This window comes from Bemisia tabaci, chromosome 3, assembly GCF_918797505.1.
Source record: "Bemisia tabaci chromosome 3, PGI_BMITA_v3".
NCBI classification, from domain to species: domain Eukaryota; kingdom Metazoa; phylum Arthropoda; class Insecta; order Hemiptera; family Aleyrodidae; genus Bemisia; species Bemisia tabaci.
Window position 1 is genome coordinate 33,578,541 of NC_092795.1, and position 27,542 is coordinate 33,606,082.

General features: G+C 40.4%; 2 protein-coding genes across 4 annotated transcripts in view; both read left to right on the forward strand.

The window, feature by feature from the left end:
* LOC109043910 (transmembrane protein 135) overlaps nt 1-9,661 on the forward strand; it is a 30,182-nt gene extending 20,521 nt beyond the window's left edge. For all 3 annotated transcript variants that reach the window (XM_072298200.1, XM_072298199.1, XM_019061272.2), the window contains exons 8-11: nt 275-442; nt 2,152-2,292; nt 3,229-3,386; nt 8,404-9,661. In XM_072298200.1, the coding sequence (XP_072154301.1) occupies nt 275-442; nt 2,152-2,292; nt 3,229-3,386; nt 8,404-8,485 (549 nt within the window). In that variant the 3' untranslated portion in view covers nt 8,486-9,661. The remainder of the gene's footprint in view (nt 1-274; nt 443-2,151; nt 2,293-3,228; nt 3,387-8,403) is intronic.
* A 695-nt stretch (nt 9,662-10,356) lies between these two features.
* Nucleotides 10,357-25,976, forward strand: LOC109043951 (uncharacterized). Its single transcript, XM_019061333.2, has 5 exons — nt 10,357-11,718; nt 13,907-14,293; nt 15,393-15,596; nt 22,046-22,243; nt 24,734-25,976. Exons 1-5 carry the CDS (start codon nt 11,689-11,691, stop codon nt 25,265-25,267), a joined length of 1,353 nt encoding a protein of 450 aa, XP_018916878.2. The 5' UTR covers nt 10,357-11,688; the 3' UTR covers nt 25,268-25,976.
* Nucleotides 25,977-27,542: the final 1,566 nt, after the last annotated feature.

The window sequence follows — 27,542 nt, forward strand, 5'->3', positions numbered from 1 at the left end:
ATTTAGCACAGAAAACACCGAGATATAATGAGTTATAGATAAAAAAAGCGAACAAACGAAAACGAAATGACATTCTGAGAGCATAAGTTTTATAACAAGGGATCGTGTACATTTGAGTGAACAAAATTCAGTGCTTTCAGAAACAATGATTCAACTTCCGATAGTTGGTTGCATCCAAAGAAGAATATACTGTATAAGTTCTGGCAGAGTGACTTTATATCACGTTATTTATATTTTTTAATTGTTTTTTTGTATCTTCCTTGCGTGTTCACAGAGTGCTATCAAATTTTTGGGCCTAGGGTATGTTTTTGGATTTCTAAAAACATCTGTGCCACGCCTGGGACTAATCGTAAAGAAACCGAGATTAATCATAAGTTACCTCCTCAACAAGAAGACGATATCTTACGGTTTGTTTGCAGGACTTTACGTTGCTTTATACAAGGTGAGGCTATGATTCATCAGCATGGTGTTTAAAAGTACGTGAATTTATCGCGGTATTTTTACGGAATATTATTCGTAAGACAAGGAAAAAATCATGGAAAACCAAGAAAAAAATACAACGAAATTGTGTACAGTAATCTCTCTCCATACCAAAAACTTGGGGGGTCGGCCAATTTCCTCGCCACAGGGAGGTTCTCCTTATAACGATAGGCGATCAGAAACTACGACATCCATGACCGAATAGACAAATAGGGGTGCAAAATGGTACACCGAGGTAGGTTCGACACCGAGAAATTACGAGTTTTCAACAATTGGACTGCATTTTGCAATTTGGACCTATGAATTCCGGCCCGGTTTAAAAACAACGTATGTCGACGGTGAAACTACCAAACCACGTATCTCGTTTGCGGTGTTTAAAAATCTACGCTCACATTTTATTTTTTTGAAGTAGACCAAATCAATATCATTCCTTGAAATTTTCACGGAATTTTCTCCGCCTAAAGAGGAAAAATCACAGAAATTTTCAAGACTGGATGTTAAGTAGTTTTTCATTTAAAAAATAAAGTATGACAGGAAGTCTGCGACGTCGAAAAACCGAGATACGTGGTTTGGTAGTTTCACCGTCGATGTGCCATTAGCTTTCCTATGCACACAAGTGTTTTTTCAGATGAGCCAGAATTTACAGGTCCAAATTGCAAAACGCAATCCAATTAAAGTATGCGCACTGCGCACCGTCGTGAATGCGTAATGCGTGAAGTATTCCTACAGTTCTGTGTGCGCTAATACGCGTTCCAAGCCGACCGCACTGTGTGTTGGGCGCAATTAGTTGAACTCGCGGAATCGCCGTTTTTCAATTTGGTATCACCATTGAGTTTTTGCACACTCTATATGGATTACTGCATATAAAGTGATTATTTACAAGCCGAGTGATGATTACAAGTGATCATTTCCATATCGTGCCCGCATCTCTCGTTAACGTGCACTGATTTGTCAGCCGCTGTAAACTCGTAAACAAAAGGATGTGGTTATTGTTTACGCTCGAAAAGGCACAGTCCTAGGTATAAATCTGCGCTTTGACCAATAAGCCAGGTCGATGAACGCTCGCTACACAGCGAGTTGACTCGTTACCACTCCCGTAACGTCGGGGGGGGGGGGGGTACATGTATTTAAAATAGGAAATTCAAGGGGCCGACCAATGCCCTGGCTATTGAGAGGTTCTCGTTTTAACGATAGTCGTTACAGACGGAGACTACGCTGTATTCCCTTTTTATAAAGTGAAAACATTTTCTCAAAATGTTCACTTGACATGCTCATGCATAGAATTGAAATTGAGGTTCATCGAGAAAAAATAATACTTGAATCGAATTAAAAAGAAACGTCATTGACTAACTCTTAGAAGAGACTTATAGTTGTAAAAAGAATTCTGTCATTTTGATAGCAATTGCCTTTGAATCCATGTAAATTTTTTATTTTTTCCCGAAATAAATGGAATTATTTTTTAAACAACCGGAGTTTGCTTGCAGGAAGTGGTCGATGGCAGCTCCTATTGATTAAAATAGATTTTTTTCTGTGTTCATGTTTCATAAATGTTACTTCCGATGAACGATTATTTGTCTCTAAATGTACGCGACTTCTTCACAATGTGATTCTGACTGTATCAAATGTCTACGTTGCTCTTCTCAAATGAGTTTTCCTTCCGTCCATTTGCAGGGGTTAAGCTGTTTCTTGTGCCAAAATCAAAAAGCGGACTCTGCTATACTTGCTCTGCCTTGCGGCACAGTCGCTGGATTAGCGTTTTGTGTACTGCCTGCCCCCTCTATTTTAGCAGCTATCTTGGCTAATTTGATATTTGTGAGTGCACTTTTTTCAACGTATCTCAGTTTGTCTTTGAAACTTATATCAGCGGATAACTTAAAGGAACATATTCATGCATTATAATAATCGGATTATATTTTGCAATAAGGAACTGGAATTTCTAGCTTATTTTAGAAACAACATACGTACCATTGGTCAACAGGTTCTTTAATGAATGATTTAGAAACACTAGTTCCTCAATGCAAAATAAAGTCCAATTTTTAATGGGGAACCACTATATTTTAGACGTCATATCGTCATAATTTCGCTTGATTGGTTAAAAGAAGGACCCATTTACATTGATTCATCTTCAAGACGTGGTGAGTTTAAGTTTTTAACTTCAAATGTAGTGTAATAATCAGTGAATACATTTTCTTCATAATTTGGATCAGTTAATTTGCGGTGGATTTAGTTTTAAAACTCTTTCCGGGCCATCAATGTCACCAGTGGCGTAGCGTGAATTGCGATATATCGTTTGTTGTGCTATTTAAACCTAGGGAGAAGGATCGATAAACAGGGTGTTCGCAGCGAACACCTTAATAATCGATTATTTACCACAGCTTCGAATAGGGAAATATCGATAGATCGAAAAGCACACCACGCCACTGAATGTCACGCTTTGGATACAGTGGATAGATAGATAGATAAATAGATAGATAGATAGATAGATAGATAGATAGATAGATAGATATATAGATAGATAGATAGATACATAGATAGATAGATAGATAGATAGATAGATAGATAGATAGATAGATAGATAGATAGATAGATAGATAGATAGATAGATAGATAGATAGATAGATAGATAGATAGATAGATAGCTAGATAGATAGATAGTATAGAGAGGGGTCTTTATCGCGATTTCCTTTACTTGAACATATCTTAAGCATGGTATGAAATTTGAAATGCGTGAATCATTGTCATTTTCAGATGTACGGGAAAAATTCATCATTTGCACGGTCCAAACTCCCGATGTCCCAACTCAGCTTCGCACTAGTCAACGCGATTTTGTTTCATAACTATGCATTCTACAACAATCTATCGCCAGCATTCTTCACCAACATGCTAAACGTCGCCACGAATGACAGGTTAGATCATCTTACTCTGTAATGAAAAATCATATGAGTAATGCGTGTAGCATAACGCCTGAGAGCTCACGCTCCACCCTCAACCCTTCCTTCTGGCACTCACGCGCAATGCAGGGTTGCCTTCCCTTTTCCGCCCGTCGCTTTTTTTTCCAACTGTGTTTATCACAAATTATTTACCTGTGAATTGGAACTGGGAGAATACAGACTCTCAACCGAAGGCCCGGCTTCCAATCTAAATTATGACCGTAAGGAATGACTCTAAATTGAAAGGTGTGAACGAGCTAAACTGCTGTAAACGGAAAAATGCCGTATAAAGATTCGAGAGTTGTCACATTTTCCCGTATAAAAGACGTATTTTCTAGAAAAGTTATTCATATTTTTCCTTGAAATTTTGAGATATTTTAGATCGAATTGCGAACAAAATTTCAGAAAAATTCGAAGAAAAATATTCAAAATTCTTCCAGTAAATTCGGGGTTTTTTGAAGGAAATCTGGCAACGTCAGAGACGGATCCAGCAATTTGACAACAACGGATTTTCTCCATTTAAACCTATGCTAAATAGTCGATTCTCGTCGGAGCACCTGTCCCCTTTAAGAATCGATACTTTTCCATAGGTTTAAATGGAGGAAATCCGGTGTTGCCAAATTGCTGGATCCGCCAATGGACAACGTCCAAAGGCTTCTAAGGCGTTTTCCCCCAGCACGGCAGTATAAGTAGCGTACATGTTATCATCACGCTGCACTCCAACTGTGGGAGTTTAAATCCCATCGGCTGAAAAAGTAATTGATAAATAGTATAAAAGCTGTAGGAGTGTCTGTTCAGACAGTTTTCTGCAGAAACTGAGAAAGACGTGCCGTGCGCGAGGAAATTATCGGATATTTCGGGTTTTCGCGTTATTTGGACTTTCCCTCTTTACCGCGATGAATGACGTCACGATGATGAGTTTCGAACCGTGAACGAAATAAGCTGCGGATTAAAGGCCACCGAGCTCATCAGCGCTCGAGCAGGAAATTAAGTAATCAATTCCAGGCCGAGGAAACTTTTTCTGCGCCTTTTCAGAGTTACCTTTCCCGGCGCCCGAGGAAAGTGAAAGGACGGAAAGACGCAGTCTCGACGGTATGTTCGTCAATGGGGAGATGATTGCATTTTTCAGGGTCTCAACGGACTTACAAGAATAGTTTTCTTAATGAACTATGCTGCCGCTTTTACTGCCGTGCTAAGGAAGAACGCCGTATGAATATTCGAGAGTTGCCAAATTTCTCCCGCTACACGGAGAAAAAAACTTCGTGCATAAGACCCGAAGTTGAGGTCATATGGATCTCTGAAGTTTTCTGATCACGCATCCGAAAACTTGAAGTCGAGCTGCCGAAGTTCGGGTCAGACATCGAGGCACTTCGGTATGTACCGGAGTACTTCAGATGTGTGACCAAAACCCTTCGGTATATATCAAAGTACTTCAGATTCTGACCCGAACTTCGGCAGCCGGACCTATTGTTTTTAGATACGTGATCCGAAAACTTCAGAGATCGATATGACTTCAACTTCGGGTCCCACGCACGAAGTTTTTTCTCCGTGTAAAATGTTTATTTTTGAGGAAAGCTATGGATATTTTTCCTTGAAATTTTCAGGAACTTAAGGTGTAATTGCAAACAAGATTATCTGAAAAATTGGAAGAAAAATATTTACAAATTTTACCGAAAATTCGTGATTTACTAAAGGAAATATGGCAGCGCCTGGAGGCTCATACGGCGTTTTTCCTTAGCACGGCAGTTTAGTCCCCCGAGGCTTGGTTCATCCCTTGCCGTTCGAGGCCAATCCGGGCACCATATCGATATAGATGGTATTTATGAATGGGGAACGGGTCGGTATAAACAGAACGAGTTAAAAATCCACGCAGGTCGCAATATGTTTTCTTCAAAAATTTTTACGAGGAAAACTAATTACACAACAGGAAATCAACTCCTAGCAGGATAAAATTGTTTACAATTAACAACGACGTCATTTTCATGATCTGATCATGAATATTCTCAAGATTGGGGCGTTCTGCGTACTAGACTCCATCTTCAGGGTAATGTGGGTGGGCAGTTTCGGACTTATTTAGCACCTAGGTATCGAAAAGTATTGATTTGGTTCAAAGGACGAAAAATTACCTGAAAATTTGTAAGCGGTGATATTATTCGAGCGTTGCATTCTCAAAGTATCGTAATCTCTATGTACAGAAGATCAATATAGCAATTTACAACAATAATAAACCACCAAAATGCTTAGAAATTTGATGAAATCTCCCCCCCCCCCCCCAAGAGAAAAAGATTGATGAACTCTCACGTTACGTCCCTGCGCACTGATCGGTCAAAATGCTCAGGATTTACGAAGTTACGTAAAGTTTGAAGACTGAAACAGTTGGAAAACTTCTGAAATCTAATCTCAATCAAGGTCCACGGGAGACCGATATAAACGCCTCCTATTTTGCGATTTTCTGCTCCAAGAGGTTCATCCCTAAGAAGCAATGGAATTTCTGAGGCCACGTATTTGCAGATGAGACACGCTTCCCGATAAATACTTGCGGAGGGAACAACGCCGACAGTGCCGACACTTATCCGATTATAAGAGGCTCTTCGCATCTTTGTTTCGGCGCTTTGGAGTTAATGCTAAAGGTTCTTGTTTCCTCGTTGTTTCGGGGTCAAAGTTGGGCTTATCATATTCGAATTTTCCAGGGGAGAAACTTCAACGCAACACCAACCAGAGATGCAAAATTTTATGAAAATGTATGCAAAGCAACATCGTTAATATTTTTATTAGTCTTCAGAAAGCCATAATACGCAAAAAATAAATTTAAAGATCTTCATCGAATTCTCGGTTATTTGTTGCGAGTTTCATACTCAGCCCCTCGAAATTCTATCAACGAATATGGAATTTTTTTTAGTCGTCAGAAATCTAAATAAAATCTCATTTTCCACCTCTTGTTCCAACGCGCGAAACACCCTAGTTAACTTTTCTCTTAGGACCCTTCCGATACTTGAACGCAAATACACTTGGGTTATTTACGAGAGGGTCTGAGAAATCGAAGAATAACGCAACTCGGCAACACCGTAAGCACTCTAATTACACCCATTAAATATATCCGTTCCTTCTCACCTAAAATCGACTGTTTTACTTACATTTAAATGGAGAAAAAACAGTGTTGTCAACTCGCAAAAATTGCTGGATTCTTACGCAAAGGAACGGTTAAATTCTTACGTTGCTAAATTTCCGCGGACAAGACATTTATTTATAGAAGACAACAAATTGGATCAACAATTGAAGAAAGAACCACGAGGCCTAAGATGGCTGAACCAATCAAAAATGAAATGCATTATCATCCTCCAGTGCTCATCAGTGGTGAGGCGTGAATGATCGATTGTCGATACTCCCCCATTTGAGCCGTGGTAAAGAATCGATTATTAGGGTGTTTGCTGCGAACACCCTAATAATCGATCATTTTCCATAGGTTTAAATGGTAGATCAATCGATATATCGCAAAGCACGCCACGCCACTGGTGCTCATACCCTCTCCATAGATGTCCTGTAAATTTGGTTGCATTCGAATCGAGTCGGAAGAGGCAACATCGGTTCGCGAAAACTTCACTCGAGCCCTCAGGATAGGCTTGAAGCAAAAGCAATCGAAACTATCGGGCGATTGAATCAGACGAGTGATATCGACTTTTAATTCACTGTTTAATTAAATGCTTTTCAACTTCCCTGAACCGGGCGTGAAGTTCGGACAAACAACCCCCTGCCTCACCTTCCCACCCTCACCGCCCGCGCTGACCGAGAGGGCAAGATGGTTTTCGACTGCGCTAAACGCTATGCGTTAGTTCGCCAATCTAAAGGAGCCTTGGGGCGCTTGGGCCTCTACCCGTTTTCTATACGGAACTCTGCCGTGCTAAGGAAAAACACCGTATGAACATTCGCAAGTTGCCAAATTGCCCCGGATAAAACATGTATTTTTGAAGAAAATTATGCGTATTTTTCATTGAAATTTTCAGACGTTTTAGATAAAATTGCGAACAAAATTGTCCGAAAAAATTGAAAAAAAATATTCACAATTTTCTTAATAAATTTGGTTTCTATTGAAGGAAATATGGCAACGTCTGAAGGCTCATACGGCGTTCATCCTTAGCACGGCAGTACTGGCTGCATGCGAATCCATGGATCGTATTCGATTCATCGAACAGGCGCGCTATCGCTGAGATAGTATCGATATCGATTGGTTCAGCATGTAAACTTAGCCTCGAAAGTCAAATCGAGCTATCAGTGGGAACGGATTTTCGTGATTGATTTTTGGTTCTTGTTAGTGCTGCATGGCAATTAAAAGTGAAATTGCTGGGAAATTCTTCTCTTTCAGCTTTTCTAACTTAGATTCTAAAATTTGTTTTTGGGGTGATGCTCTGTTATTTTGAAACAATCGATACATCGAACCACTATCGAATACGATCCATTCTTGAATCGTTATCGAATGACCTCAATCGATTTGTAGCATTGTTAAGGATAAGAGTCGATTGATATCGAAACCAAGTCGACAACCGATCTGTTACAATACGACATTCACTAGAAACACAATTTTCCCTCCAAAAAAAGATACCCTGTTTTTGGCCGATGTTAGTCGGTCTCTTCGCATAGGTTATTTCGAGGAGGGGAAATGAGATGGTGCTCGTAATGAAATTTTCCTCTCCGAATGAGAATTTATGTTTCAGGCACAGAAAATAGCATCAATCGTTATGACGAGATTAGATCACCTTGATTCTGGATTTGAGTCTTACAATTAGTGCTTATATTCACTTTCGCACTCTCCTTAAAGATTGAGCTTACCGAGTCATTAAACGGACACAAATTGTGTCAAACAATAAGCCGATGAGCACATGTCTAAAAACGCGCTTTTCTACCATTACTGGTCTTTATTGGGATACGCGGTTCTTCAAAAATTGAAATAACTCAATATTATTGGATTTTCTTTTAAACAAAATTTTATCTGTTTCAGGTGTCATCAAATTTATCAGAACCTTGTAAATTTGGTAGCCCAGTTACCCAAACACACGCACCCGGTTCTGCCTACCATTTAAAGTGGCCACATTTGAAGAGGTTAAGATCTCGTACAATCAAGAGCAAATATGTTATGGTTGAATGTAGGTAAAAATCGTTCAATTTTTTTGAATTTTTACCCTGTAATACATCAAACGAAAAAGTGTTTCTTTGAGGAGAAAATATTTTTCCAAGAGGAATACATGGGAATAAGTCAGCTTGTGCACACCATCATATATTATTCTCATTTGACGATGAGATGATTCGTAGAAATTTACGGATGAAATGAAAGATTCAATTGATAAAATAAAATGTTTTGCGAAATACTGAAGTCTCTTAGAGAAGTCTGAAGTCTCTCTCTCTCTCTCTTCAAGAAGAAATTGAGGTATGCATTTATTTTGTTGGGTGAAAAATGCTGACGTTCCCTTGCCCTTCCTCTTCGACGTCATTTAGGAACCAACAGTGTTTTATTACAAAGAACGATTTGAACCAATTACAACTTAAAATTGTAAAGTACAAACATTACCTTGAAGTAAAATCATTTTTAAGCCTCTGGATCATATTTTTCTATGGTCGCATTTTCTAATATTAGGATATTAATTCACATTACCTGGATGGAAATTGAAGTTTATGTGATTAATTCTGTGCGATGAAGCGAAGAATGAATGATACCTTTAAATTTTTTATAACTGTCAGATAAGGGACACTGGCACAATGTAAAATTACTTTAAGAAAATAAACCTACAATTTTAAGATATTAGAGATTTTGTAGGTTTACCTGATAGCAGTAATTTTGTTTAGTTTATTTTACAACAATGTGATCATTAAGCAGAGAATAAGTCTTCCATGTAGGGATGCTTCTATGTAAGTTTCTGTATACTTAAAGTGACGTAATAACATATGGTGACTGATTTTACTAAAAAATCGAGGCAGTTTTCGAACCGGCAATAACCTAAGCTTACCAAAGGTTATCAGTCTTTCAGGACTATATTTTAGCGCGTAATAATCATGTTTCACCACAGTCTGCTTTAATTTTTTTGTCATTGTAAATACAGCATTTATTAAATATGTACAAAGTGGAGTAAGGCCGTCAACACTCTCATCCGAAGTATTGGAGGACCCCTGATTTTCACATGATTCTGTTATAATAGCTATTGTATTTTTTAATTTTTAAACATTTGAGACCTAAGTGCGTATAAATGTGCTCGTTTTCACTCCTCCTTGTGTGTTTATTTCCTCATCATCCTTCCTCTTTCTCTTCTGTATTTTTTCATCCGTAGGTTATATTTCGATGTGAGACATTTCATAAAATACGCAGCGCTCTAGCAGAGGGGAGTTAAGGAGAGCTTACGCCAGTTTGTTCATGCGTGTTTAAGGATATGGAGATTGAATGGCTCGAAAGCGTCACGGTGGAGAGGGGGTCTTGGAACATCCAAAATTTAGCGTTACGTATTTCATGAATGGCTCCTGTCGTATTAGGGGATTTTTACTTGACAGTTTTTGGATGTACCTTAGATTATGAATAGATTAACATTCACCAAATTTCAAGTTTCGGTGTTGCTTATATTTATCTGTTTAAGATCAAATGTAGGTAGGCTCATTTCCATCGGCGGATCTTGCAAATTGGCAACATTGCTTTTCTCGATTTAAACCTATGGAAATGTATCGATTCTTGGAGGGGCCAGGGGCTCCGACAAGAATCGATTATTTAACATAAATTTAAATGGAGGAAACCCGGTGTTGCAAAATTGCTGGATCCGCTTCTGCTCATTTTGTAGAAATCCGTCCAGCGGATCCATCGTTGAATCGTTATCGAATTACTTTGATCGATAAATCCCTATATCGTAGCAATACTACATAATTTGGATCACATTTTGCAATCGGGAACTTCTGTTTATGGCTAAACTGTAAAATCACCTATATCTGCGTAAGGAAACGAGTGGCACCTACGTTGTTTCTAAAATAAGCCAGAAATAGCAGTTCCTCATCGCAAAATATAGTCCATAGATCGATCAAGGTCATTTGAAAACCATTTAACAATCGACCTGAATACACCGTAACCCGTATTCCGAACCCCTCCTCCATCCTCGCAAGTACGTTACGACAGTGGCGAATATTGCGAGTTGGTAACACTGTTTTTTCTCCATTTGAATGTATGTAAAATGGACTACATTTTGCAATTTAGAACTATAATTTCTAGCCCGGTTTAAAAACAACGTATGTGCCACTAGTTTCCCTATGCATATAAGTGTTTTTCCAGAAGAGCCAGAATTTGTAGTTCCAAATTGCAAAATGCAGTCCAAATAATCGATTCTAATGATGTAGCTCGCTCACCTAAAATCGATGTGTTAAATGGATTGGAGTATTAACCTCCCAAAGCGTACATCAGAAGGACGTATTTATGCTCATAGAGACTATGTGATAATGAATTGAATCAAAAGGAACTGTGTGCATTGGGTTTTCTCGCACTAAATCAATACTTTTAATTTTATTGTTTTGCACATATGCAGTTTCTTCTAGAATATATACGTTCATAATACCGCACAAGAACAAGAGGTGGCAATCGACCCCTACCCATTCTTGGTGTCCATGGGCCGTTTAAGAACGCGTCGAAATTCGGACTAGCCAGAGAAGGAAAGGCGACAATTACATTGCGTTGAAGTTATAACAACGCGGTCTCCGGTCACCCGACAACGCGACAGACCCGTGGATCTCCAAGGAAATGTGTGTTCAGTAACGCGACTGCGATTCAATTTTGAGGACGCTCCCAAGTGCTCCTGGTGAATTTTGCGAAAATGATCACCATTCAGTGCGGTGAAAACGGGCCGAGTGCCTCAAAAATCGGAGGAATCGTGTTCTCGAAAAAATCGCGGCTAAAACTGCAAACGGATCCACTGTGGCGATCGAAAAGTCGGACTGGTGAATTTTGCCGGCGGCAGCGGGCTGACGAGATATATTTTCAACTACAAAGAGAGAAGAGAGAGAGAGAAAAAAAAAATTCAGAAAAAGAGAAAAATATGAGAGGAGAAAGGAGCCGAATTCGACCGATCGTATGTTTACGCGCTGATCAGCTGTTCCAGAGAAGCTGACATCTCGCGCATGGTGACTAATCCAGTGGGCTCAGTCGCATCTTTTTCGCCTAATGTCGTTACAGTATGAGTCTGAGTGTCTGGTTTCTATTCGTTAAGCGTCTTTACTGACGGTTCTTTTCCTTTGAAAATTTGTTTTAAAGTGGTGCTTTCAGATGCAGAGCCTTCACATCCTGGATAGTTCGGTAAGTGCGTGCCTTAACCTCATTTACCCATTTTTCTAGCCCGCAGGTAGCTACTGCGTACCTTTTTTAAATGGAAAGTTTTAACGAAGAACGGTGGATAGTCGATCGCGCAGCGTTGGCGCCTACGCGATTTATTCAATCTGTAGTAGGTCGTTTCGGTTTAATGACGTTCATGTTCAGTGTCTGAAGGAGGTTTGCTGACAGGAGCCAAGCGGACCTTTCGATGAGAGGAGAGTGCCCGTGACCACTTTCCTCTAATCTTATTTTTATCCTTTTCTAAAAATAAATTAAATAAATTACCATTGAAAAGTAACACTTCTCTGGTTTTAAGAGGAAGAAGGCGGAGGAGAAGAAGATGAAGAAGAAATCTAAGTACTCAAATTTTAGGTTCATAGGAGACGGCCAGGTATGATTCCTGTAAGTCCACTTCATCCAGGTGCGAAATCAAGGAGCTTTTTACGGGGCGCTCAGATCTTAAGACTGTGTTGAAAGAATTGAACCGAGATTATGTAGTCAGCTGTAAATCGCCGCCGAGGGAAGCAAAACATCGATGGATAAAATAAAAAAAGATAAATTTTCTTGCAGATTTGGGCGTTGCAAATCTCCATTCGTATTTTTATTTTTTTATTTTTTTAAATTGACAAAATAAAACCTAGCTAATAGGTTTCTTTAAATGCTCCGTATATTTTCCTTGATACTTCAAAAATATTCACAGATAATTCAAATGAGACATTTTTGTTAGTTATATTATAGTAAAAATGAAACTTGGGCTGAGATTTCAATACTTTGCGACAGACCTACATACTTATTCTTTGAATACAGCCATCGAAGTACAATCTGCATTTGCAAACTGTCATCATGAGAAAAAAAAATTGACTCGATTTTTTTCAAAGCCTTACCTAGGATTTTATGCGAGATTTTGCCGACGTCCTTTAAATACTTCATCGTCGATTCGTTTATTATTAACTCGATCCATTGGTTCTCTGATTCGATTATCTGAAGCAATCAGTAACACAGGACATATTTTCCGCAAGCTTTAGGTTCCCCCTTACCGGGCTCCGAATTACCCATAGGTTGATTTGTATTTCTGACTGGACTTTTTTCTAACTCTTCAGCGAAAAAAATTCAAATGTTGAGATGCGCGTTAGAATTTTTCCTGAAGTGACCATGAAACGACTTTGCTGCATCCGTCGTTCTTAGATCAGAAGAAGTGGGGACCGCAGCACTCATTTTAGGACGGTAAGGTTGTTAGGCGTCTAAACATTCGAGGCATTCTTCCGAATATTGACAATGTCTACATCAAAATCTGTGATAATTAACTTCATCGGCACAATACGCAACACTATAGAAATGCTGAAATTACGTTACGGTGTGCGAGAAAGAAGCAAAGTGCCCTTGATGACTGTCTAATGTGACGAACATTGTATGCATTTCATTTCAACTCCTTCATGCAAATGCAACATGCAACTATTCGGGCTCTATGGATGTCCGTGTTGCATACACGCGTCAGTGAAGGCGTTTTGACTGTCAACGCACTCACCGCTTCACCCGCTTCGGTATAGCGCCAACGCCAACAGCGAGTTTTACTGCGAGGATCTAAAGTGGCAAAACGCCCCTCGTTTGTACGTTTGGGCTCCAAAGATATCTCATAGGCACAGAATAGTTTCATACAGGCGTAGGGTGTGAGTATCTTCTGTGCTTTCGTTTTGATGTCGCGATTTGCTGAACTTGATATGTAGAGCAATGAATCGTGCCTAGATATTTGTGAGGTATAAATTAAGAATTGAGGGCCCTCTACCATTTTGGATTCTCGCGGTAAAGCCCGCCGCACAATGAAACTAGCCTTTCAGAGAGATTGGACTTGAATTTTTTTACTGAAACCGCAAATTTCGATGTTGAGTTCCTCACTGTTTTGGGTGAGATACATTGGACTACATTTTGCAATTTGGAGCTATAAATTCTGGCTCATCTGATAAAACATGTATGCGCATAGGGAAACTAATGGCACATACGTTGTTTTTAAACCAGGCCGGAATTTTTAGTTCCTAATTGCAAAATGCAGTCCAGTCATTTCCTATAACCGATCCAAATCGACCGATCCAAAGCGTTGCCATCCTCCCCGACTGGATTTTATGACAGGCTTTATTTTCATAGGTATTTATTTTTTCCGGTGCATATTTTTTTCCAGTTGTACCCGAACGGAGAGCCGCTTGACGCCTCGATTTCTCGGGAATGGTACACGCCGTTCATCCCTTCACCGGGCCCGGAGCCGTCCCTGGAGAACGTGACGTTCCAGCGGGACTATTTGCAAGGAGCAGGGACAGGAGTGCGCCCCCATGACTACAACTACGCCCCGTACTTCAACTGCGACTGCAAGCCGATCCCGGCTCACCCGATCCATGTGTACGCGCCCGAGATGGTCGGCAACCCGCACAACATGCCCACTCAAGGGCTCCAGTTCAGCCCCAGGGAGCCAGAGTTCGCCCCATTCCGAGTCCGCCAGAAACCCAGGGATCCTCCCCGCTACCCCTCGCCCCCCTTCATAAAGTCCGAGTTCTTCAATTTAGACGCACCGGTAAGTTGACTCTATGAACTCTCACAACGCTCCTGTGGCAATTTGTTGAAGTTATGTGCATAGTTTACATGAAACATAGTTTTTTTTTTAGCATAAATACGTACATACAGAGTCTTATGGAGGAATACAACTTCCAATCTCTATTCCTCACTTCAAATTTGAACCGGTTCGGTGCGCTTCTGTTAAACTTGGCCCCTCCGAAGTCAGAATGTTGCCTACTTTTCTGAAAGAATAATAAAACATTAGAATAAATTAAGCATTTTCTAATACATATAGTTAGGCTGGTCTTGATTTATTATTCTAATATTTGAAAGTATTTGTGCTAACGTGAATTAAATCGAAGGAACTTTGTTGTACATTATGTACATGGTTATTTTGATTTTTTCAGATAGTTACTTTCAGCATACAGACCTCCATTTGATCTACGTAGTGAAACTACGCTTGAATAAGTTCTTGCTCCGAAAATATCGGGAGCTAAGATGCAAAATTTCATGAAACTTATATAATATGAAATTTTGTAGAATATTTTGAAATTTAACGAATTTTGTTAAACTTCTGCTGTAGACTCCATATCGACGGTGAAAGTCGGCAATCACATAACTCGTTTGCGGTGTCTGAAAATCTCCGTCTCTACGTCATTTTTATAAAGGAGAACAAATTGATATTATTTCTTGAAGTTTTTGCAGAAATTTATTCGCATTGAGAAGAAAAATCATGACAGTTTTAAAGAATTGCAGTTGAGTAGTTTTCCATTTAAAAAATAAAGTATGACAGGAAGTCTGCGACGTCGCAAACCGAGTTATGTGATTGCCGACTTTCACCGTCGATATACTATTAAACACATATACAGAAACAGTAATATTTAATTTCGAAAAAAAAAGGAGAAAAATGTCACCAGTCAAATTTCGAGGTTTTTTTTCACACATTTGCGGATAATTGTTGAGGGTTACATACGCAGCCCCTGAAAAATCGTGAAAATTTCATGTACGATGAAATTTCACTTTTCAGCAAAATAAAATCTCATGTGAATTTTTATGAGATTCCACTCCATTTTGCATCTTTAATCGTGAGGCACTTTATGTAAATGTTTTGTTTACAGGCCACCTTAGAGGACACTGCTATGGACAGAGAGAATCAGATTGTGAAAATCAAAGTGGATCGAACCCGCGACGATGATTGCTCGCTGAGCTCTTTTCAAGAGGCGCTAGGTGTCGTCGAACAGAGAGATACACCGTCAACCTCATCCTCTTCATCTTCCGAAGCTCCCTTCCGTAGCAACCGTCCCATAAAAATTTCTGAGACGGTAAGCCATGGACGCCTAGTGGCGCGTCACAGGAAAGCGACGAGTATCGATTTATTCTCATAGTCCGAGAGCCAGACGACTTTGAGTGACAAACTCGGGATACATGTTTTGACCCCCTAAATCGATAGCCTTGCATGCACTGAAACGGAAAATTTTTGTCTGCCGCCCTCTAGCCTGTGCCATCACCCTCATCTAGGCCCTCAAAGTGGTCCAAAAAACACCATCTGGTGACAAACTCCTGACGCTCGGCAGACAAGTCTATTATTAAAGATCATACCCAGGGTGACTAGAAAAACTTTGTCTGCCGCCTTCTAGCCTGTGCCATCACCCTCATCTAGGCCCTCAAAGTGGTCCAAAAAACACCATCTGGTGACAAACTCCTGACGCTCAGCAGACAAGTCTATTATTAAAGATCATACCCAGGGTGACTAGAAAAACTTTGTCTGCCGCCTTCTAGCCTGTGCCATCACCCTCATCTAGGCCCTCAAAGTGGTCCAAAAAACACCATCTGGTGACAAACTCCTGACGCCTAGTGTGGTTGCAGATGTACTCCTGTGAGCAGCTTGTGTAATAAAGTTTGAATGATACATCATTCTCTTCGTTTTTTCGTGTAGAATCCGATTTTCGATGTTGTCAAGTCCAAAAATGATGCTGGTGCCCCCAATTCAAGATGGCGCCCAAAATGGCCGCCCCGGGGGTCAAAATTCCAAAATTTGAGAATATTGTCGAGTTTGGTATCCATTTATATGTAATTTTGGTCGTAGAATTCATATCTGGTGTCAAAAAATAATTTCAACCCCTTAGGGTCCGTCAAATCCAAGATGGCGGCCAAAATTTCAACTTTAATGATAATTACCCAAGATGCACCTTTCACTGTCGAATGACGTGTCTTCATTTATGTTAATTAGGTCAGAAAACCTACAAGGGAGGTCTACAATGCCACTGCACCCTATGGAGGGCCAGGGTTCACCCCCTCCTACCCCCAATATGGCCGCCGCGGAGGGCATAAATAGTGACATTCTCTCAGAACGTCATAGTAGGTGTCCATTCCTATGTAATTTGAGGCGTAAATTCCAAATTTCAAGTCATAAATCGCAAATGTGAGACTTGCAATGGCTTATACCCTATATGGGGCCAGGGGAACCCCCTCAACCCCCTCTTCTTTCTAATATGGCTGCCATGGGGGGCATAAGTAGTGAAATTCTCTCAGGACGTCATGTGAGGTGTCGATTCTTATGTAAGTAGAGGCTTATATTCCGAATTCCAAGTTGAAAATCGCAAATTAGAGGTCTGGAATGCCATTTCACCCTACGCGGGGCCAGGAGCAGCCCCCTACCCTCTTCAAAACGGTCGCCGGGGGGGGGCATAGTTGCAGTGAAATTCTCTCAAAGCGGCATGTGAGGTGTCGATTCTAATGTAAATAGAGGTGTAGATTCGGAATTCCAAGTCGGAAATCGCAAATTAGAGGTCTGGAATGCCATTACCCCTACGGGGGGCCAGGAGCAACCCCGTACCCTCTTCAAAACGGCCGCCGGGGGGACATAGTTGCAGTGAAATTCTCTCAAAGCGGCATGTGAGGTGTCGATTCTCATGTAAGTTGAGGCCATTTCACCCTACGCGGGGCCAGGAGCAGCCCCGTACCCTCTTCAAAACGGCCGCCGGGGGGACATAGTTGCAGTGAAATTCTCTCAAAGCGGCATGTGAGGTGTCGATTCTCATGTAAGTTGAGGCGTAGATTCCGAATTTTAAGTCAGAAATCGTCAATATCTCAAAGTGACAAAAACACTTAAGCATGGCAATCGCTCTGGCCTTCATCTTGGAATAAAGAATGCATCTTGGGTTGGGTTCAGTTATGTCGAAAGAGCTGGAAATGAATCGGATAATTTAATGGTGATTGACATATTTCACCGGTGTTCTTTTTCAAATGTACACAGAGGATTCATATTGGTTTCTGGTTCTTTCATTATTAGATAACTGGATAATAGATGGTTCTTTTTGTAATCGATTTTCTTCTAGCAGGAGCGTGCGTTTTGTTGCAGATAACGCAGGAAACTGTAGGTGTCGCTTCTACTAGGAGACGAAACCCTGCGCTACAAAAAGCACTCAATTATCCAGTTGTTTTAATTGCAATTAAACTGAGTGCGTTCATAAACAATAACATAGGAACTCTGAATGCAGATACATACTTCGTCGGCAAAAAAATTATATTTTTTTGGGAATTTTTAAAAATGAAAAAAACAGACGCCCATCTGAGTCCTTTGCGTACATAGAAAAAGAATACGCGTGAAATTTGTCAATTACCATTAAAATCACCAATTCATTTCCAGCTCTTTCGACAAAAATGAACCCAAGCAGCATTTTTAGTCCAAAATGTAGGCCAAAGCGGTTGCCATATATAAGTATTTTCGTCACTATGGGATATTTACATGTTTTGACTTGTGATTCGAAATCCACGCCTCAGATTAAAAACAAATCGACACCTACTATGCCGCTTTGAGAGAATTTCACTGTTCCTATGTGGGCGAATATTGGAATAGCGGACATTTCAGGGTGAAAAAAGTCGATAAATCAAGTTCATAATTTCCCTTGGAAGTTATGTGTTTTCTTAATTCTGGACGATTTCTGGGATCTGAAAACGTATATGGTCCCAATGTTATGAATCGACACCTCACATGACGTCCTGAGAGAATTTCACTACTTATGCCCCCCATGGCAGCCATATTAGAAAGAAGAGGGGGTTGAGGGGGTTCCCCTGGCCCCATATAGGGTATAAGCCATTGCAAGTCTCACATTTGCGATTTATGACTTGAAATTTGGAATTTACGCCTCAAATTACATAGGAATGGACACCTACTATGACGTTCTGAGAGAATGTCACTATTTATGCCCTCCGCGGCGGCCATATTGGGGGTAGGAGGGGGTGAACCCTGGCCCTCCATAGGGTGCAGTGGCATTGTAGACCTCCCTTGTAGGTTTTCTGACCTAATTAACATAAATGAAGACACGTCATTCGACAGTGAAAGGTGCATCTTGGGTAATTATCATTAAAGTTGAAATTTTGGCCGCCATCTTGGATTTGACGGACCCTAAGGGGTTGAAATTATTTTTTGACACCAGATATGAATTCTACGACCAAAATTACATATAAATGGATACCAAACTCGACAATATTCTCAAATTTTGGAATTTTGACCCCCGGGGCGGCCATTTTGGGCGCCATCTTGAATTGGGGGCACCAGCATCATTTTTGGACTTGACAACATCGAAAATCGGATTCTACACGAAAAAACGAAGAGAATGATGTATCATTCAAACTTTATTACACAAGCTGCTCACAGGAGTACATCTGCAACCACACTAGGCGTCAGGAGTTTGTCACCAGATGGTGTTTTTTGGACCACTTTGAGGGCCTAGATGAGGGTGATGGCACAGGCTAGAAGGCGGCAGACAAAGTTTTTCTAGTCACCCTGGGTATGATCTTTAATAATAGACTTGTCTGCTGAGCGTCAGGAGTTTGTCACCAGATGGTGTTTTTTGGACCACTTTGAGGGCCTAGATGAGGGTGATGGCACAGGCTAGAAGGCGGCAGACAAAGTTTTTCTAGTCACCCTGGGTATGATCTTTAATAATAGACTTGTCTGCCGAGCGTCAGGAGTTTGTCACCAGATGGTGTTTTTTGGACCACTTTGAGGGCCTAGATGAGGGTGATGGCACAGGCTAGAGGGCGGCAGACAAAGTTTTTCTAGTCACCCTGGGTATGATCTTTAATAATAGACTTGTCTGCTGAGCGTCAGGAGTTTGTCACCAGATGGTGTTTTTTGGACCACTTTGAGGGCCTAGATGAGGGTGATGGCACAGGCTAGAAGGCGGCAGACAAAGTTTTTCTAGTCACCCTGGGTATGATCTTTAATAATAGACTTGTCTGCCGAGCGTCAGGAGTTTGTCACCAGATGGTGTTTTTTGGACCACTTTGAGGGCCTAGATGAGGGTGATGGCACAGGCTAGAGGGCGGCAGACAAAAATTTTCCGTTTCAGTGCATGCAAGGCTATCGATTTAGGGGGTCAAAACATGTATCCCGAGTTTGTCACTCAAAGTCGTCTGGCTCTCTGACTATCATTGGTAGCATTGAAATAAATAATATCCTTTGGATCAATGGAGCTCCATCATGCACTGGTAAAAAAACACATTGGATTTAGAGTCCAGACTCTTGAAAACATTGACAAGAAAAAGGACTCTTGATTCAATCAGATTTAAGCTTAAATCAAAAGGAATTCCGCTCAAATTAAGAGGCTTGGTTCTTGATTCAAGCTTAAATCTGATTGAATCAAGAGAATTTTTTCTTGGTGATGTTTTTAAGAGTCTGGGCTCTAGATCCAATGTGTTTTTTTTCCAGTGTGTGTTAGGAATTTGGGATAAAATTATCGGGCTCTGTGTACAATTTCGCGAGAAACGCGATGGTGCCACTGTTTTTCTCTGAAACCAACTCCATAGCTCAAAAAAGGCTCTCAAAGTTGAGGCCGTATTGGAGGGGATATATCCCTTGCTATCCTGAAAGTCCACCTCTACATCAAGACAAACACTTCCTGCGAAGATAGGGAGCAAATACATTATCAGGGTTGTCATGTTTTCAGTTTTGAAGATCCCAAACAAAGTTGCAACCCTGTTAATGTATTTGCTCCCTGTCTTTGCACAGAGAGTTTGTATTGATGTAGAGGTGGACTCTCAAGGTCGCGAGGGGTATTCCCTCCAATACGACCTCAACTTTGAGAGCATTTTAGAGCTGTGGAATTGATCTCAGAGAAAACCAGAGGCACCATCGCGTTTTTCGCGAAATTTTACGCAGGAATCAGTGTTACTTAAATTGCCAATTCCTAACTTACCCAAGAGCTCCATATCGATATACCGGAGAAGCCCCTCAGTAACATCAAGACTTAAAGGATCTATTTCTGTATCCAGATCTTCAGATTAAGCTATTGCAAGATGGTCATCTATAGTAGAGTGTGAAAGTTGCTTTGGGAAGTTTAATTTTTCAAGCAAACCCTATGGACATAATTCCCTTGGTAAAAATTGGCGATAGGAGCTGCGTTTTAAAATACCATGGGAGTTCTTATAGCCGACTGAAGAAGGCGATAGAAAATCATATAGCTGGCTGTAGAAAGTGGAAAAAATCATACGGCTGGGCTACACGAAGCGATAAAAAATTATACAGCCGGGCTATAGTTCCTATCGCCGGGCTCTACACTTTATCGCCTGTCTGTAATTGCTTTCTCGCCATCGGCTATAAAATGCTATAGGAAATTGTGTACAAATCCGTGTGCTTCGTAAATCCTTAAGTTTGTACGGAATCATCCTAATATTTATTATAAAACGCACATTATATTTTCCCTTACTTTAAATTTTTTTTCATCAATTAAAATGAAAATAATCCATTAAGAGTGTGCAAACATTTCAAAGTCATGAGTTGAAAAACGCTGACTCCACGAGATTAAAATATTAGAGCCTAACACAGAGCGGAGCGGCAGCGCACTGGCGCCTACAAACCTAACAGGGATACTTCACGCATTGCGCAATGCGTGAAGTATCCCTGTTAGGTTTGTAGGCGCCAATCCGCGTTTCGCGCTAGCTGCCTCGCCCGCCGCAGCGTACCACGGCGCTTGAAGTAACTCTTTCACACCAGAGGTATTGCACAGTATATACGGAATTGAAGGTGCTCCAACCTATTAGGAATGGCAGGCATCCTTTAAAAGTACGGAGCTTTCCTAGCAAAATAAATCAAGATACTACGGCCCAAAAAGAGAACGGTAGTCCAAAAACTCACTAAGTCCTAGCGTCCGTAATTTGTAACGTTTAGCATATACACTTTATCTCCAGTCTCCAGGCTGTTGCTTAGTCACCATCGGCTATAAAAGGCTATAAGAAATTGTGTTGCCGGCTATAGAAGCTATTAGAAATCTTACAGCCGGCTGTAGGTCTATGGTATTTTGGAACACAGATTCTACTGCTAATTTTTACCAGGGTCCTATTGGTATAAAGTGCCGTTAAAACAGAAAAAAGAGGTATAGATGGAATGCAGTTTGATAGATTCTGGTGAAATCAATGCAATTGATCATTAAATAACGGTGATAAGAGCTGATTATTGAAATTGACAGACGGAGCGATAGAATAATAAGATGAAAGGAAAATAGAGCGATCCTATTGGTAGAGAGGGTGATTCTTATGGACGAAGAGGGGAAATGATGGACTAACTATAGGGTCTCTCGAACGTTGCTGTTACTTCGTCTAGTGCGTAGCTTCTTTGACCACTGCAACCGCCTGCTCCCACCAATAGGGGTCATTATTTCTCTGGTCATCTTCGTCTATCGCTTTGTCTATTAATTTCAATAACCACTATGCTGGAGGAGGGAGTAATTTCAAGTTGAAAAATAATTTCCATTTTGTGTATTTACAGGTTGGGACGATGGGCTTAGGATTGGCGAGTAGTAAGCAAGAGGAAGTTTTGAAAGCAGCCAAGTCACTGTTCAGTAAACGAACGAGAACTCTGTATCAGTGGCTTTGTCCTGACGCGTCCAAGACTAAACTCAAAGCCAGCGTATCAGCCGCGTGGGACACCCTATCCGAGCCAGAAAAGCATTTCTACATTTCCCAGGTAAAGAGTAACTTTATAAGCGGGCTGATTATTAAAATTGACAAACGAAATTGAAATTGAATTAAAATTGACGAAGCTCTAGACATAAAGGACAAAGGGAAAATGCAGCGATCCTATTGGTTGAATGGGGGTCGTTGTTATAAACTAAGGAAGAAAATGAGGGACTAACTAAGGGATCCCTCAAGGATTGCCATTTCTTAATACAGATTTTTTTCTTTTGGTTTTTATGTGTTAGAAACTTTATGCAATGAACCGCATAACGCAAAAAGGGCACTCCATTTCTGATTTATTTTAGGCACAACGTATATCTATATATCCTTACTTTCTCTTCATAGATAAGTGACTTAAAGGTTGGACCAGAAATAGTAAACCTGATTGCGTCATACATTCCAAACAAAACTCACTGTAGTTTCAACCATTACTCCGTTTCTAAATTTCAAATGTACCCTTTTCCCGTGAAAAATCCATTGTCTTTTGAAAGAAAAGGTATGTGGCTCTTCTTAAGAGAGTTTCAACTTAAATTGGACGCAGATCATTCAGAGAGCTTGAAAAAGAATTTCCCCTTTGTTGTACTAATAGTTTCAAAGCAATATTGGTACATGCTCATAGCTTTCGGCAAGTTCAGGCTTCCTTCTTAATTTGATAAATCAAGTCTATTGACTTGCACAAAGGGCAAAGAGAGTTTCTCCGAGAACTGAAGCAAACGGCTCCATATTAACTGAAACTCGTGAAGTTTCAGGAACTGCTCGAGAAAGTTTAAGTGAGCATTCTTATGATTAGACTCCCTCCGTTTTCGATCAATCAGGCGATTTTCAAAACTTTTTCCAACAAGTTTTCCACCCGTCAGTCCGATGCAGGTGTATTCTTTAACTCAAACATTTTGGTGTACTTTTATTTACTCCCCTCTTCAGGGGACGTATAGGAGAATTTTGAGGGAATTGTTTTATTGCGATGATAATTAGTATGTGCATAAAAAGTTGAGTCGCAACTTTCTGAACTCTTCTGATGAAAACGGTAATGCAAAATCATTTTTTTTTCATTCGATTTCTTTGGATATTCCTATTTCCTGCCCCCCTCCTTTACTTGTATTGTTATATGACCTTCGAAATTAACTTTGACTTCACTTGGTTAAATTGCTCAGATTGTTAGTGCGGGATCTCTATACTGCCGTCCTAAGTAAAAATGTCGTATGTACATTAGAGAGTTGCCAAATTTACATACATACATACATACATACATACATACATGCATGCATACATACATACATACATACATACATACATAAATGTCCCTCTCTCAGTTAAACATGTTTTAATAACTTGCCCCACATATCAACAATTAAGATCCAAAATTTTCCCTCCACTTTCTGACCTCCATACCATCCTTTCAAAGTATTTTCATGAAATCCCTCCCTTTTTTAAACGAATTAATCTCCAAATTTAATGTATTCTTTCCTTGTCCATCTCCAAATTTAATGCATTCTTTCCTTGTCCTAAATTTTAATTTTCTACTACCCTTTTTGTGACTCCTACTTCTTAAATATTTAAATTATGTTTTTTTGACGATCTCTCCTCATCTACGGTGTTAATGGCTTCAATGTTAAAGCACCAAATAAATGTATTTACCAACCAACCATACATACATACATACATACATACATACATACATACATACTTATAGATCGCATGTTTTTTTGACGATCTCTCCTCATCTACGGTGTTAATGGCTTCAATGTTAAAGCACCAATAAATGTATTTACCAACCAACCATATTTTGACCTCTCCTCTAAGGTGTTAATGGCTAAATTGTTAAAAGCACCAAATAAACGTATCTACCAACCAACCTATATCACTTTTTGGCGCTCTACGACACCTAACCTCCACTGTCCTTCTGTCGATCCACAACCCTTGGGGGATTGAGCACCTTAACATTTCTGCTTAAATTCCCTCCTTTCAACCTCTCATTGGGCGCCCTCTCCGCCTTCTCTCAGGAAGAACCCAATCGAGCCAAAAATTGCTTATTTTTCAGAAGAGCTCTGAATATTTTCTCTTGAAATTCTGAGATAATGCATATCTAACCGCGAATAAAATGCTCTGGAAAATCGAAGGAAATATATTCACAGGTTTTCCTGAAAATTCTTATTTTAGCCGATAAAATTTGGCCAAGTCTGACGGTTTACACTGCCGTGCTAAGGAAGAACGCCGAATGAACCTTTAGGCGTTGCCGAATTTCCTTATATAAAACACGACTTTTCTGGAAAACTTATGGATATTTTCGCTTTAGTTTTTCAGATAATTTTGTTCACAATTTCATCTGAAGGTCCTGAAAATTTCAAGGAAAAATATTCATAACCTCCTTCCAAAATAAACATTTTACTGACGGAAATTTGGTAACTCTCGAATGTTCACACGGCGTTCTTCCTCAGCATGGTAGTTAAATACCAATATTGCCTCTGATCGCAACAGTGACGACTTCTCTCTTTTCGTGCAGGTGCTGGGTCGATTCGGGCTGCGCGAGTCAAGTCTGATGGTGAACCCTCAGCTAGACGGGATCAAGGGCCTCCCCGGGGGCGGGGGTGCGGACCCGAGCCGGAACTCAATGCGCGCCTCCATCTTCAAAGCAAGGGCGGCCATCGAGGACCAAGAGGCCGTCAACGCCCTCTTCCAGTCTTGCGACGACGCCCACAGCTGGACCTCCTTCCGCCGCCAGAAGACCCTCCGGGCCCCGCGGAAGCCCCGCTCACCACCTCCCGAAAAGGAAAAGCGGAAGAAGCGAAAGTACGTTCGTCGCAACCTCCCCAATGTGCACACTCCCGTCTCGGCGCCGGTGGCCAAACGCGCCAAGATAAGGCCCAAGGAAGAACCACTGGAGGAGGTCGAGCTGCGCGTCGACGGTGGCGCCCCTGGCGGAAGGTTCGAGAACGACGAAGAGCTCCGCAGCGACGCAGAGAATATTGCCGTCGAGGAGGAGTTCTGGAACAACCCGCTTAACCCGGCTGAGCTCTTTCCGGAGATCAACTTCTAGCACTCGTGCAATGGGGTGAGAAAACATGTCAATGGGGGAAGTGACCCTTTTTTTGATGAAGCGTGATAAAAAAAAGAAGGGTTTAGTACCATGTTAACTTTGTCTAATGGTAAAGCAGCTTCTTTATCAGAGCAAGAGATACTTACATGATATTTGTACGTTTTTTGATTAGAATTGAGGGACTTGGAGGACAAGGCGCTGAAGCGCAGTTTCTGAAATCGTATTTTTGACTATTTCAACTAAAATTAGTCCTAAAATATATTCTATAAAAAATTAATCAGTAAAGTCCAATTTTTAAACATCAAAAAGTGAATTTGCACCTTGTCCTCCAAGCCCCTCGATGCTGATTCGTTTGATTAAAAGTGGGACTAAGTACCTATCTAGTCAGTTCAGTCACTCTCCTTTCGGAGTTCAACTTGTAGCGCTTCGACTGGGATTAACGGTTGGAGTATTGTGGAGATTAATAGTACTATGGTGTGCTGAATTCGGTTGCAAAATCAATTGCATGGACTTTTACATTATGCAATGTCAGAAACGAGAGTTACCTTCGCAGAAACATACAGTTATCTTTTATATGTACCAGCATAGATTCCCCATCTCATCTCATTTAGTGTTTATTTTGTTTGATATATGTGATCAGGTTTAGATAAATTTTGTAAATTTAAAAACTTTATAATGCTAATAAAATAAAGGTTAATTTTTATGTGTGCTTTGCGTTGCAATATTCTTGACTGTGCGGTTCATTTGGGTAATTTTAGTGCAATATTTTGAGCTAGGTTCAAAGGGAGCATTATGGATTGATTTTTTGTTAAGGCGCAGCTTTTTTTGACCATTAGATTGGATGTAGGTATCAAACAGTTATCGATAAAGATGATCGATATTGAACCATCCGCTCTTTGACTATTCATTAATTTTCAAGTTTATCATCATACATCATTTATCAGTAATCGTTTATCATTAATTTCAAAGAAAGGATGATTCTGGGTTGCTCTTCTGAGTCAAGGTGGTAATCCTATCCAAAAAAAACCGAAGGATTTATATTTTAGTGATTTGCATAATCTGCTCAAAGAATAGGTAAGTGGACGGCGGCCGTGTGGAATTTAAAGTCTCTGGGAATAATTTTTTCATCGCGTTATAACAAGATTCATCGTTTTCAGCGCGATTTCATTTCAAATATTTCCGCAGTTTTGGAAGTAATTATCAATGCAATAAAATGAAAGGTGACATTTTTGTGACTTCCAGAATAGCGAAGCTCGATGTTGGAAACACTTATGGACTGAATAAATGTTTTTTGGTGCTACAATTTATGCTACAAACAGTGTTTCATGAACTTCAAGAAGTTCAACCCATTATTGGGAGAAAAAAATCTATTACTTTCCAAATTGCTATAGGGTTGTTGCATCATAGAATTAGTTCGAAGAATATCGTAGGTATACTACGCACATTCGGTTATAAAAACCGAACTATAGTTCAGAGAACCGAAATCCTTGGTACAAAATACAAGTCCTATGCCAGGAACGTAGAGGTTTGTTTTTCCTGTGTCCGGGCAATTCGAAATTCCCGGAACCAATGGACAAAAAAACGTTAATATCTCAGCTAGAAGTTGATTTCAATAGTTTTCGTTGTGCGAATCGTATTCTACGTGAAATTTTTGTGAAGAATCATGTATCAGAGTGCTTAAATTCGTACCTTGTTTAATGGTCCATTCAATCTAAAAAAGCAAACATAGAGAACTTTCCTAACTTTTCTCAGAAAAAATATTTTATCGAGAGAAACGAGGCAACATTGGATTGTTCATACGACGTCAAAACACAATAAGGGCCTTTTAAACCCCATTGTTCGATGCCGCGATTATCTTATCGCGAATGATCGCGCCAAACACGGTGCGGTCGGTGTCAAACTAATATCAGCGCCTGCAAGGCTGTAAGAATACTTCACGCATTGCGCCAAATGGTGCGGTCGGCGTCGAGCGCATATTGGCGCCTCCAAGACTGCGTGAATACTTCTTGCATTGCATCAAACGCAATGCGTTTATTTGCGATAACGATTCGACTACGGGTATGGGCCAATAGGCACATTGACGCTAACTGGATTGAAGGCGCGTCACACTGTGAAGATGACTCGACACTCGACCGCGCTCCCTTCCCTGGCTTGTGCCACGCTAAAATCGCCGCAAATCTAGGACCAAGCGTCAATTCTATTGACGGTCCCTGGCTGGTTTTTACCTCAAGTAAAGGGTAAATATCTATCTTAATTGCAACGATTCAGAAACTCG